General features: G+C 36.9%; 1 protein-coding gene across 5 annotated transcripts in view; it reads left to right on the top strand.

Annotated features, from left to right (window-relative positions):
- Nucleotides 1–485: 485 nt before the first annotated feature.
- The window catches only part of TRIQK (triple QxxK/R motif containing), an 83,244-nt gene continuing 69,015 nt past the window's right edge, over nucleotides 486–14,714 (top strand). For 2 of the 5 annotated variants that reach the window (XM_007082782.3, XM_042972720.1), the window contains exons 1-2: nucleotides 12,745–12,833; nucleotides 14,292–14,467. In XM_007082782.3, coding sequence (XP_007082844.1) covers nucleotides 14,417–14,467 — 51 coding nt within the window. In that variant the 5' untranslated portion in view covers nucleotides 12,745–12,833; nucleotides 14,292–14,416. Of the gene's footprint in view, nucleotides 604–12,673; nucleotides 12,834–14,291; nucleotides 14,468–14,714 lie in introns of those variants that run through there. The other 3 variants (XM_007082783.3, XM_015537751.2, XM_042972722.1) reach the window with 3 other exon arrangements.

The following is a 14,714-nucleotide window of genomic DNA, read 5'->3' as shown; positions in this document are numbered from 1 at the left end:
TTTCATTCCCATTTGGTAGACGTGAAAACTGAGTACCTGGACATACCTCCAAAGCTTTGTTGTTGGTCATGTTTCAGGAATCACCTTTCCTAAATTGATTCATCTCCTGTGAAAAGCTTGAATCTGCAAACAATGTTGTTTTCAGAGACAGTTCATGCTTCCCCCATGGGATGCTCCCCGGAGATTGGGGATGGGAGTGTGTGTGCGTGTTTAGCTGGGAAGGGTTCAGTAATGGAAAGAACATAATTTTGTCTTTCATAGTTATAAAACAAGTCATAGTCCTTATTTTTAATTTCTATGGTCATTTTGTGAGTCAGGTATTAGAGCTTGGGACTCGTGTCAAAAGGAAGGAAAGGCCGCGGGGCCGACGCCTCGGCGACCAGGACCCGCGCAGAGGAGGGAGAGAGATTGACCAATCGGAGCACAGGCTGGGGACGGGTCCTGTCCCTCTCCGCCAAGCCCCGCCTCTTTCCGTACAGCCCCTTGGGAGTAGGGGGTGTGCAGCCTACTCGTCCCGCCCCTGCCTCTGAGTGACAGGACCGTGGACAGCAACATTTCCAGCAGGACACGAAGTTTGTCGGCCCTTGCCTTGGCTGAGCTAAGGTGTGTGTGTCCGGCGAGGGCGAGGGGGCTGGGGCGGCCCTGCCAGGGAGGCTTGGGGTCCGGGACTGAAAGCGAGCGCACGTCCTTAGCGAGTCCCCAGAGCGTTTAGGAGGTGGTCGTTCCTCCCTGAGAGCGGCGCTTGGGCTGGCTGGGCGTAGGGAGGCTCTGGAAGACGGGGAACCCGAAGCTAGGGAAACCCAGTAGGTACGGTAATCACTTAAGGACCCCTTCCGGCGTGCAGGGCGCTCGCGGTGGGGGTGGGGACGGCGAGCACCGAGTTGGGGCGGTGGGTGGGCGTGGCCGCCTCTGTTGCTAAGGAACGAGCGGTTCCCGCCCTGCCAGCGTGTCTGGCGCCGGCGCAGGGCCCTGGAAATTTTAGCTCCACCCACCTCCCGAGGCCTCTTTCTCGGTTGGGGATTGGCTCTCTTGTGCTGTCAGTTAATTCGTGTCCTGTTATTTTACAGTCCAGCACTCGGGGTCTCGTAGTTCTTGTTTTGGCTTTTCTCTGGTATTACTCCACTCCGTACTTTTACAGCCTTCCCCTTCTTAATAAATATCTGCAGACCAAAACATTTGCAGAGAAGAGCTTCAGGCAGCGTTGAGGTGGCTTTATTTGCACAGGGTTGTGGGAGGGACTAGGGTGGGATGGGAGGAAAGGATCTTTGCTTGGTGCTTGGTGAATCCCTGGACCCACAGGGTGTTGGTATCCATGTGGATGGCTAGGAAAAGGGGGATAGGATATCTAAGTTCTTCTACCTGGAATTATTTTTCTCTCTGCTGTAACGTTTGAGCACAATGAGCGGCTCAAGAAGTTGAGGCAGTTCATTTTTGGACAAGCTCCAATACATGATTTCCCTTTCCAGTTCCTACTGTGGAAAGTGGGTGATAGATACTAATTGGATCAAGCCCCTCGGCTTGATTGGCCCACATTTAATGATTAACTGTAAGATGGTAACCCCAGATAACCACTTCAGATCTCTTTGCTCCTATCATTTGGCCCCAAATGATGGAGCAGAACAAACATTCCAGAGAGAAAACACATAAGGAGCTAAAGTCTACTTTTACTTCCTTCTGCTAGGTTTACTGTATAAATCTACAAGAAGGAAGCTTGTACTTCTTAGAACACTGAGGAGAACCTTGGCCTGTAAGTCAGAAAACTGTCAGGGTTAGGGAATGTTTGTCCTTGGCCAATAACCTTCATAACTGTTTCCTCATCTATACTTTGCTCTTTGTTCCTAAAACTTAAGGAGGAATAATTGATTATGCAAGTATTATTAATAATTTACACAGATGTGAAGTGTTATTGATTGCACTTTATCTTTTTGTCTATATGATCTGAATTTGTAAACACAGAAGTATGATCATTTAGCTTAAAGTAGTTTCAAACCTCCCTTGGGACTTCTCTTATCATCGGGTTATTTAGAAATGAAGCAACTCATTTATTTGTTGATTCTGTGAATACTTCTCATTAAGTGGTGCCTTAAATATCTTGCATGACACTTTTTCTCCCCCTTGACATCACTTGGTTTTTCAAAGTATATACATAGCCTGAAAGGATTCGGAAAGATTATCTTCTAATCTAAGGATGAATGACCTTGATATCATGTACTGCTTTGAGAAGTTAAAGAAAGCTATTGAGTCTCCCCTTAGAGAAAGACACTGTTTGAAGTGTAATTGGACCCTGGATTAAGACCCTGTTTTGGGTCAACTTCTTGAGGGATAAGGAAATTATTCCCCCCCTTGCTTCATACCAAAGAGTGACTGAGAACATAGCTGGGAACAGAATTCGGTCTTTGTTCTTTCTTCCACATTGCATTTTACCATAGCTTAATTTTAGTTCAGCATCTTAAGCCAATCTTTTTTTTTTTTTAACCATTTAATAAACAGGAACTACTAGTGCTCAATAAATTGTTGCTGTCTTTCAAAACCATGTAAACTGTAATTTTTTTCAAATGCCCTTTGGTTATTCTCTTAAAGGATATTCTTATATTTAAGCAAGTGAAAAAAGAAATCATTGTCAAATATTTTGCGAAAATGTTAAATTGTATTTTTGAGATAAACATTAAAAACATAAACTTTCTCTTCTATCACAGTCCATTTTGGACAAAGAAAAGCTGATTATGTTTATGCCACTTGAATACCATTACCTGATTCCTAGAACTCTTTTCTTCAATTTGAATCATTTTTCATACTATTTTAATTTCCCATGGCTAAAAAGTATTGTGATTGGTTCCACTACGGTTTTTTTTCGTGATTTCTGTATGAAAATAAAGGCTATAAATAGCCTGAATTTCCCTAAAGTGGGCATATGTGGTAGACATTATCATCAGGAAGGGAAAACACTGAAAAGAGAAAATATGTATTGCTTTTTTAATAAACGTAAGAGTATATAGGAGCACATGTCATTTGCCTTATTTATAATTTTATTTTATCTATTTAGTATTTGACTATCCCTTTCTCAACTGCATTTCTGGTAGAGAAACTGATATAAAGATAAATGGATTAGAGAAAGCATTCTACTGGAATTAGTTTTTAGGGTCTCAATAAATAATCGCTTTATTTTTCCTCACTCTCTTGGGTGTGTAAACAGACAGAGGGAGTTTGCAATATCACCTTCCGTACTAAAGAGCTGATTTGGCGTAGTGCTTTGGATGGGAGACCCAAAATGAGTACTAGTACTTTCTGCCTCCTCCTACCTCCTACCTCCTACCTCCTACCTCCTACCTCCTACCTCGTCTTTTCTTACATCTTTTCTTCAGTGAGAGATCATTTCAGTTTGCAGAAAAGGTACATTTACCCAGAATTAGCAATGAAATAAAAGAAGGAAAAACTCTAGTATTGACAGGTTTCTAATAGCTAATATCTACCCATCGGAGTAATATGGGCCAGTGGATTTCAGCCGCCAGTCACCAATCAGATAACTCTCTCACGTTGGGAAGCTGTGGATAGGAGTAGGATCTGAGGCCAGGACTGTTAACCTAGAGCTCTGATTTTCCACCCTAGATGATCCCTTTGGGTCTTTTGAAATAAGTGGAGGTGTTTTTAAATTATTACTGTGTCTTTAAAAGCTTATGGCTTTTGGGACCCTGAAGTTTAGGAATGGTAAGTATTGTGTAACATAGAGGTCCAGCTCAATGAAGAATTTTCTTCCCACACTCCAAGGCCAAAAACATGTCCTTTGAGAACTGCTGTTCCAGTGGAAGTTCCTCTACATGGAAGCATGACGCTAGACGAGATTTCACCCTAGTCTTTGTTCCTCTGTGTTCATGTTTTTGTCGTCAATAGATTAAGCTCTAAGTGTGAAGGTCTTAATAAAAATACTGCTTAGAAAATAGCTATTTTTTGGTATTTTCCAAGAATGACTAAAACAATGCTAATAGAAAATACTAATGCATATTTTATAATATTTGATATCCTCAAAACATTTCTAACTGAACAGAGAAGGATCTAGAGTCTAAGAGCTAAATCTTTTCACACCTGGTACATACATTTAATCCTTTCTTGTATGACAGAGATGTTCAGTATCTTTTTTTAATGTTTATTTATTTATTTTGAGAGAGAGACAGAGTATGAGCATAGAGGAGGGGCAGAGAGAGAGGGAGAAAGAGAATACCAATAGGGTCCAGACACTGTCAGCACAACATGGGGCTTGATCTCACAAACCTTGAGATCGTGACCTGAGCCTAGACCAGGAGTCAGAGGCTTAATGGACTGAGTGGGCCACCCAGGTGCCCCAGAAATGTTGACTACCTTTGTGATGATAGAGTGCAATAGGTATATATTTTCTTGAAAAAGAAAAGATGATTTCTTAGCTTCTTAACTTGGAAATGCTAAAAAACGTTAGAAAGATAAATACTGTGTACTCAGAGGTTTAACAAATTCTGTTTTGTTGAACCTCCCGTAAATGAGAGGATCTTATGTATTTTCAAGCCACTGAACATGGAGAATGACAGCAGGAATAAACAGAAACTTAGTTCTATAATAGTGTTATGCAGTGACATAGTTGTAAAAATAACAGACCAATTGGACTGAAGACCTTAAAATTTTGGCAAAGACAAAAGGAAGAAAACCCTTTTTAACATATTTTAGATATTAAAAATATTCAGATATTGCTGGTTGTAGACTGATAAATTATATGGATACCTGTGACAAAATCCTAATTGTGGATTACAGTTTATAACCTACACTAGACAGAAGGCACACTGGACTGAAAGTTTTAGACTAGGCTCCAGCAGTAGATAAATTATTTGGGGGTGAGGGGGTGATAATGTTCCAGGCATCAAGTTCCTTATATGTGAATATCTAGAATTGAAGATTTGTGGTGTTCTTCCATTTTTATGAAGAATGTGCTTGAACATTATAATAATTCTCATTATTCACAATGGTTCAATATAGCATGAATGTCTCTGGGCAGGGGCATATCAAGTTTTTTGCTTTTTTTTTTTCTTTAAGAACCAGTTTATGGGGCACCCAGTTGACTCAGTCGGTTAAGCCTCCCACTCTTGATTTTGGCTCAGGTCGTGATCTCACAGTTTCATGAGTTTGAACCCTGTGTCAGGCTCTGTGCTGACAGCATGGAGCCTGCTTGGGATTCTCCCTCTTTCTTTGCCTCTCCCCTGCTTGTGCTCTCTCTGTTCTCTCAAAATAAGTACATAAACTTAAAACAATTAAAAAAGAATTAAAAAAAAAGAACCAGTTTCTGATTCCATATTGTCATTTTCTAGGGGTCCGTTATCTGCCTTTTCTCCTCTCCTCAATATTCCACCCTCACACCTCCCATACATACATACATTAAGAAAAGAGGACTGTGTAGAAATGATCTCTATAGTCTCTTTTTTTTTTTTTAATTTTTTTAGATGTTTATTTATTTTTGAAAGACAGAGAGAGACAGAGTGTGAGCAGGGGAGGGGCAGAGAGAGAGAGAGAGAAAGACACAGAATCTGTAGAGGCTCCAGGCTCTGAGCTGTCAGCACAGAGCCCGATGCGGGGCTCGAACTCACAAGCCGTGAGATCATGACCTGAGCTGAAGTCGGACGCTTAACCGACTGAGCCACCCAGGCGCCCGTCTATAGTCTCTTGCAAAGCCAAAATATGCTGGATAACAGCATTCGAAATGAGTAAAGTGGAACAAAAAATCCCACAAACCGAAGGAAAAGGTAATCAGCAGAAGACTCAGGGGCATACCTGTGAAAACCAAAGAAGAATTTTAAGCTAAAGAACATTTGAGGAAGTTCTTTGACATGTAACATGTGCAAGAATTCATGGTCTCTATGGGTAGGAGAACTCCGTATATGAAGAGTAGACAATGATTAGGTGACAGTAGGAAGACTGTAAGGTAAAACAAAAAGATAAGAAAAAACTAAAAATGAGAACTGTATTAGTTTTATATTCCAGCTTTAACAAACTACCACAAATTTAGTGACTTTAAAAACCTCAAATTCATTATCTTAATCTGCAGTTCAGAAGTCTGAAATAGGTCTCACTGGGATGAAATCAAGGTTTTGGCAAGGCTGCGTTCCTTTCTGGAGGCTCTGGGAGGGAATCTGTTGCCTTGCCTCTCCCAGCTTCTAGTGGCTGCTCACATTCCTTGGATTATGACTCCCTTCATCTTCAGAGCCAGCAACATTACATCCCTGTATTTTTCTGTAGTCAAATCCCATCCAGACCACAGCTAAGAAAAGTGAACTGCTTTTAAAGACCCACCTGGATAATCCACGATAATCTCTCCCTTTTGAGGTTCTTCATTTAATCACATCCATACAGTCCCTTTTGCCATGTAATCCTCACAGGTAATATTCACATAATCACAGGTTAGGGAATCAGGACCTGGGCATCTTTGAGGGACGCATTATTCTGCCTACCACAATGACATATTAAAAAATCTATATCTGAGGCAGTAAAGAACAGAATTGATATTACTGCAGAAAATTTAATCAGTATGAAAAATAGACTTGAAAGTCCTCCTAACGTAAATATTGAATTCTTGAAAAGAAAGTTGATATGTGGAAGAAAAAGAATGAGGTCCACTCTATGAAACTTTAGGGTTTTTGAAGAAGAGATTATAATATTGACAATTGTTCCTAATGAAGAGAAGACAGTATTTGAAAAAAAAAAAAAAAGTGATAAGCAAAGAGGTAACAGGAATCAAAACTTTTTTGAGCTGAAAAAGTCATGAGTGCAGAAAGGAGTTACATAAGATGTGACAACTCAAAGAGACACAATATCAAAAATTTTTTAAATTAGTATAATGATACAGAAAAAATGCTTCATATATCTAGAAAGAGAGAAAAATAGCATATTACCATCAGGAAACAAAAGTTAGGCTGGTCTCAGACTCCTTTCCTATAGCATTAAATAGCAGAAGACAACAGAGCAATATTCTTAAGAGGGTTTTCTGTTTTCTTTTTAAAAAAAAATTTTTTTTTTAATGTTTATTTATTTTTGAGACAGAGAGAGACAGAACATGAACAGGGGAGGGTCAGAGAGAGAGGGAGACACAGAATCTGAAGCAGGCTCCAGGCTCTGAGCTGTCAGCACAGAGCCCGACGCAGGGCTCGAATCCACAGACCGTGAGGTCATGACCTGAGCCGAAGTCGGATGCTCAAACGACTGAGCCACCCAGGCGCCCCTGTTTTCTTTTTTTTAATATCCATGCAGTTTGTATTTCTTGTGTAATGGCACAGAAAACCACTCCTAAGGTTATTAGGGACCTTAAACTCCACTCTGTTTGCTTTTTTGTGGGGGGAGAAAACCTAAGACCTACAACAATTTATTAGAAGGTGATATAAATGTAAAAGCCATGGCATATTAAAAAAAAAGCTGATAGTATATCCTAGAGTTCTAGAATATTGATGTGGCTCTAAATAATTATGTCAAATCTAGTTAAAAATTGACTATGAATGTAAAAAATTGCTTGCATGAAAAGACCTATAACATAAAAATTAATTCAGCAACAACAATCTAGATGTAAATAAAATTTTGTGATTTTATGATTTATATATGCCAGAGATGAAACCTGGTAATTTAAGAGGATGGATAGACTCTAAAATATACCTAAAGCATTCTTCAGCAAACTAGGATCCATGGGTTTCCCAAATCTGGCTCAGTGCTTGTTTTTCTATGACCCGTGAACCAAGAATAGTTTTTACATTTTTAAATGGTTGGGGGGAAAACAAAACAAAGCAATAATGTTTTGTAATGTAAACACGAAATTCAAATTTTGTTAATAAATAAAGTTTTACCGGAACACACCTACACGTCTGTTTACATATTGTATGTGGCACTAAAACGGCAGTGTGGAGTAATTGCAACAGATAGACAGATGTGTGGCTGTGCTGCTTTGCACTGCTCAGAGCACTAGGAATTGCTATGACAGATATAGTTTGATTTTGCTTCTCAACCTTCAAAGCCTAAAAATTTACAATTTGGCCCTTTATAGGAAAATCTGGCAACTCCTGACGTAAACCGTAAACTTAAAAAATTGGAATTTTCATTTTATTTCAAGGCACCCAGATTTACTCAGCAATTGCCCTTCAATGTTCTGCTTACCCCAGCATTTCTTTGGTCTTCTATGGACTGGCGTTAAAAACAAGTCTATTATTTTTTACATTTAATCATCCAAAATTTCTCTTTTTCACCTCTGTGCCTTAAATGAAACATATTCGCGTAAAGATTTTAGAATTTCATTTCCAAAGACATTCAGTTAAATATTGCAGTACTGTTAGAAATAGTAGCATTTTATTATTGTATGCCAAAAATCTATGTGTTTATAGAGATAAGCATGTACTGTATTTAACAAGTGAGGTATGTATCAATCAGTTAATCAGCAAAGATTTGTTTGGCAGGTACAGATGAATTAGATAGAGGAAGTGGCTTTGAAACAAGGTTTGGAAGGATGCCTGTGAATTTAACGTAGATAAGGCTGGGGCTAAGGTAACAAGGCAAAGAGAACAATATTTGTAAAGCTACTAAGCTGTCAATAGGAACACATAGTTGGGAAATGAAAGAAATTCAGTGGCTGGAACACAATTTGGAGAAAAGTAGCTGGAGTTGAGGCAATAAAAACTGTAGTCCAGGCCGAGAAGGCTGTCATGTGCCACACAAAGCAATTTTTATCTTATAGGCAGTGAGGATCCATTTTAGATTTTTGTGCTGTAGAGCCAACATGATCAGATCAGTATTTTACAATGATAGTTCTTAAACTTTTCAAATACAGCACTCCCTAAATTTTTTTAATGCTATGAATATACGGTCATGGAACAAAAGTTGCATTGGGCTATACCCACATATGTCCTATTTATAACAGAATTTTCCTTGAGGAAGGATACATAGGCAATCCACTAATTATCCTAGGAACTTATGTGGTCTGGAAACTTTTGTGAGCAGGTTGCTAAATAAACTGAAATAATTTTAAATTTTCAAAAGATTAAGAAGTTGCCTATAATGGAAAAAAAAATGATCTGTCTGGCTTCTCCTGTCTACACAGAACTACTTTAAGACCAAATATAATGTATTATGTCAGCACACTGCACCAGTGTTATATATGGCTTATAAAAACTTTATTAAAACTTGAGATGATAGATGTTTAGTTATGGATCCCTTGAACATATTGGGATTTTCTTTTCTTAGATATTTAAAACGCAATGTTTAATGCTTAGCATTTCTTCTAATAAAATAAGCGTATTTGTTTTGAATGCCTCTAAAGAATTTCATTAAAACCATATCTCACTTTAAACATTGATTTTGATATGTAATAAAAAATAGTTTTCTAGGTAATATTGTCCCACATTTATATAGATCCTTATATTTAACACATTATTTTCATAAAAGCAATCTCATTTCATCCTTACAGTAATCTCTGTGATACATAGAACAGTTCTTTTCTCCATTTTATAGATTTGAAATCTATATCTCAGATGGATGATCTGGATATACTCTTCCTTATAGAGGAAAGTGAGTGTACTCTGTGATCGGATAGATTGCATTCAAATCTGTGCCCTTTTCTTTGTTAACTGTGTATGCTTGGAAAACTCACTTAATCATTAGGAAACTCAGTTTTCTCATTGGGGGTTAATTGTACTTGTCCCACATAAATGTTACGAGAATTTCTGATAATACATGTGACGTGCAAAGCACAGTAAATGGAAACTGCTGATATCATTATTGTTGCTAATATTTGTCATCATCATTAATAGTGTCCAATACCCATTATTCAAATTTTCAAAATCCAAAAGTTCTGCAAAATAAATTTTTTTCCAAGTTTTCATAAATTGAATTGAGGCAAAACCATACTTAAAATGACATGGGACTATTTATGTCATCTTTATTTTTCCAGTCAGTGTTAATATTGATAAGATTTTACTATGAAATATTAATGTGCTGCCCCTACTTTCCTCCAGGAGTGTTATGTAATTATGGTAAATGGGATATATTACTTTTCTATAATCTGAAAACCTCCAAGGCACAACTGGCCCAAACATTTTATTGTATTTTTTATTTTATTTTATTTTATTTTATTTTATTTTATTTTATTTTATTTTATTTTATTTTATTTTATTTTATTTTAATTTTACTTTTTATTTTTTGGCCCAAACATTTTAGATAAGAACTATATATATTATTATAGTTTTTCATTTTAGCAACAACTTTATTGAGATATAATTCAGAACCATTAAATTTATTTCTTAAGTGTACAAGTCAGTAGTTTTTTGGATATTCAGAGTTGTGCAACCATCACCACTATCTAATTTTAAAATGTTTAAATAACCTCAAAAAGAAACCCTGTACCTGTTATCAGTCATGCCCCATCTCTTTTGCTCTCACTTTCAGCCGCCCTATATAACTGTTAATTTGTCTTCTGTCTCTATAGATTTTCTCATTCTGGAAACTTACTATAAGGAGAACAATAGGAATAATGTATTAATTGGACTTTTGTGACTGTCTTCTTTCACTTAGCATAATGTTTTCAAGGTTCACCGTGGGCTAACCATGGAGTTACCATGGGGTAACACATAGTAATATTTCATTCTTTTTTATGGTAGAATAATATTCCATTGTATGGTTATACTACGTTTTATTTATCTATTCATCATGGATTGTTTCCACTTTTTGACTATAAGAATATTGCTGCTATGAACATTCGTGTATAAGTTTTTATATGGACATGACGTGTGTTTTCATTTCCCTTGGGTAAATACGTAGGAGTGGGATTGCTGGATCGTATGGTTACTCTAAGATTTTTTGAGGAACTGCCTAACTGTTTTCCAAGACCGTTTTACTTTCCCATCAGCAATATGTGAAGGTCTAGTTCATATCCTCACCAATACTTCTTAATATCTGTCTAGTGAAGTGGTATCTCATTGTAGCTCTTTTGATTTGAATTTCTCTAGTGACTAATGAAATTTAGCATCTTTTCATGTGCTTATTGGCAATTTGTTTCTATTCTGAAGAAATCTCTATTTAAATCCTTTGTCCTTTTTAAAATTGGATTATTTGCATTTTTACTGTTGAGTCGTAAGAGTTCTTCATTAGTCTGGATATAAGACCCATGTCAGATATATGATTTGCAAATATTTTCTCCCATTCTGTTGGTTGTCTTTTCACTTTCTTGATTATGTACTTTGGAACACAAAAGATTTTATTTATTCTGATGAAGTCCGATGTACCTGTTTTTTGTTGTTGTTGCTTGTATGTTTGGTGTTGTATCTAAGAAACTATTGCCCAACCCATGGTCATGAAGTTTTACTCCTCTGTTTTCTTCTATTTTATTTTTTTCTTCTATTATTTCTTATATTATTATTTTTCTTCTATTTTATTATTTCAGTATTTGCATCTAGGTCTGTGATTCATTTGAGTTAATTTTTGTGTATAGTATGAAACAGAACTTCAGTTTTATTCTTTTGCAGTACCATTTTTTTTTAAACACTGTGTTTTCAGGGGTGCCTGGGTGGCTCAGTTGGTGAAGTGTCCAACTTTGGCTCAGGTCATGATCTCACAGTTTGTGGGTTGGAGCCCTGCGTCAGGCTTTGTGCTGACAACTCAGAGTCTGGATCCTGATTCAGATTCTGTTTCCCCTCTTTCTCTGTCCCTCCCCCTCTCATGCTCTGTCTCTCTGTCTCTCTCTCAAAAATAACATTAACATTTTTTAAAATAAAAATAAAAATAAAAAATAATGTGCTTTCATATTTTCATGTTGACCTGGATTATTATCACTATTTAAAACAGCCTAAACATTGAAAGCTATTTTTAATGATATGATTAGAATTAGTGAAACTTGTGTTCTCAAATACTTGGGGTTAAATTTTGAGTTGGTTTTATTATTATGAGAGAGTGGTTTGGAACCATTTAAACTTGATACTCTTATATATATAAGAGCAATTGTGACCTAAAACTAGAGATGAGTTCAGTGCCTGGCACATAACAGATATTCAGTAAATATCTGTTGAACAAAAATGAATAAATCATGTTATTTGTTTTCTTTGTTGCTTTTTAATGGGCATTTAGTTTAGAAAGTAACATCTAATATTTATGGTTTTATTAAATTATTTTTATATTTTTTAAAAATTATTTTTATAGGTCAACTCTGTACAAACTGCAATAACAGAGAACAAATTAAAATTGGTCTCTTTGCACACATATTCACCTCTAAAATATAGTGAACACATCTCTCACTACTTTTCAGATAATCATCATACAATGAATGAACCATTAAAGTGTGGTCTGTAGAAATAATGTTACTATTTATTACAGTGGAAAGGGGGTCTTTAAATATATTTGAGACACACTGGGTCAAGTAAGTTTAAAAAGATTTTCCTATTACACAACTTCTCAGGACCTCTTTTTTTTTTTTTTTTTTTTTTTGAAGGTATGCCTTGTGAAAAAGAGGCATAGTATGGAACATTTTTCTGAGTATATTTGACCAGAGAAGCTTAATTCAATTGAATCTATAACAGACTTAGCAAACCAAGAAACACTTCTTGGAAAATGCTACCACAGTGTTTTTATTTTGTGGGCATTAGGGCACTGGAGATCATCTGTTTAATATTTCCATATACTCTACTTTGAATTCCAGTAAGAAAAAGCAACCAAGAACATTGTTATTGGTATCTGGAATTGAATTTGCCAGGAATGCAAGCACGGCTTCTTCAGTAAAGATCTTGCCTTTGGAAACATCTTACCCCTTGGCAGCTCTCCAGAGTTCAGACTTAGCAGCATCAAGGACACAACACAAGGTGTGTTTATTTGATCTAACATTTGGCAAAAGGTGTTTTGACTTGTGGTTTGTTTTCTTTCACTTGTTTTCCTTGTTTTGGTTTGTTTGCTTCTGGCAATGAACTTGAGTTTGGAAGGTAGTCTTTCTTATGGAAGGCAGTATTACAATAGGGGAATGTTTTTACTTATATTTATTTTGTGGTATTTGGGCAAATCCAAGTATATAAAGCAAGATCCATAGAACTATAAATCTGTATCTGAAATATTTTTTGAATCATTTGTTATCATTAATTATGTATTAGGATTTTTTTCTACATTAAGTATTTGATATCTCTTGATGTTTGGTACTCTGTGATACTTTGGTACGTTACTATATTTTGGTAATCATGTAGGGATCATAATCAGTGTCCCTGCATAGTAAGTAATGAACAGATTAAGATCATCATAAAATGTCGTTCAATGTCAATTTTAATCTTTCTTGATTAATTGGTATATCCTCTTTTTGCCTGTTTTGTGGGAAGAGGAAATATGTTATAGAATCAAAGAATGTGGGCCCCCGTTATATCTCCGACCTTATCTTCTGCTGTCCTCCTCCACCTCATCCTCTGCTCAGAACTTTTCAATGACTCTCTATTTCACTCAAGATAAAAGCTAAAGCTCTTAAACTGGCCTATATGTCTCTACAAGAGATGGTTCCTTGTTACTGCTCTAATCTCATCTCTAATGACTCACTTGCTCAGCCATACTGGCTCCTTTGTTGTTTTTTGAACATACCAGGCATGTTCCCATCTCAGGGTTTATACTGTTCTCTCTACTGAATTGCTCTTCCCTAGATATCTTCATAGCCAACTCATTCACTTTCCTTTGGGTCTTTATTAAAAGATCGTTTTCTAAATGAGATCTTACCTGGTCACCATCTAAATATCCCTGCTCTATATTTTCTACTTAGTATTTATCACTATCTAATGAACTGTATATTTTATACTTATTTGTCTTGCTTATTGTCATTGTCCTTCGCAAGAATATTAGTTCCTATGAGGGCAGGTGTTTTTGTTTTCTCTGGGTTTGCTCTATCTGTAGCAACTAGAGTAGTCCTTGGTCCTCGATGAGTGAAATTAATGAAAGAGCGGTTAGTTCAGCAAACATTTTTTAAGCACTTACCATGAGCGAAGCACTATGCTAATTGGTGACAAAACAGAGATGAAATACACAGTTCCTGCCCTCAGAAGTACTGTTGGAAGGGATATAGATGGTTACAGCAGCCATCTCACTACAGTGTTGTGTTATGGTAAGAGTATGAATACGATACTGTCTGCATTTGGAGAAACAGCATTTGAATCAGACTGTGTTGGGCTCATGGAAGGCTTGCTGGAAAAGGTAACCTTTTGTATCAGCCAGAATAGCCTGGGTTATGCTGTAGGAACAAACAAGCCCAATTCACAGTGTCTTAACTCAACAAATGTTTCTTTCTCACACAGACTACACATCCAAAACGTGTTGGTAGGAAAGCTCATGTACTTCCATGACCCAGATGCAGCAGTGGGAAGAGAGTGGCTAATTATGCAGTGACACATTGGTCATAACAAATTTCAAAAGGGGGACTATGAAGTGCAATATTGTCTCTACCCAGAGGGAAAGGAGATTTGGAAGATATGTGAGTAGAATTAATGACTGCTATACCTTTCTACTGTTTTAAAGGAGTATAAGATGTCCAGGTAAAGAAGTATCTGAAAGCATTTTCAGACAAAGGAAGAGCATGGGCAAAGGCAGTAAGCTGTTATGTAGTGTGACAATTTCAAGGAACTGTATGCAATTCAAAGTGTTGGTATTGGATAAAGACAGGTAAAGAGTTTGGAAGGAGAACAGGGGTTAGAATATACCAAACTATGGAATTAGAACTC

Source organism: Panthera tigris, chromosome F2 (assembly GCF_018350195.1).
Source record: "Panthera tigris isolate Pti1 chromosome F2, P.tigris_Pti1_mat1.1, whole genome shotgun sequence".
Taxonomy (NCBI): domain Eukaryota; kingdom Metazoa; phylum Chordata; class Mammalia; order Carnivora; family Felidae; genus Panthera; species Panthera tigris.
This window is presented reverse-complemented; position numbering and strand designations above follow the sequence as displayed.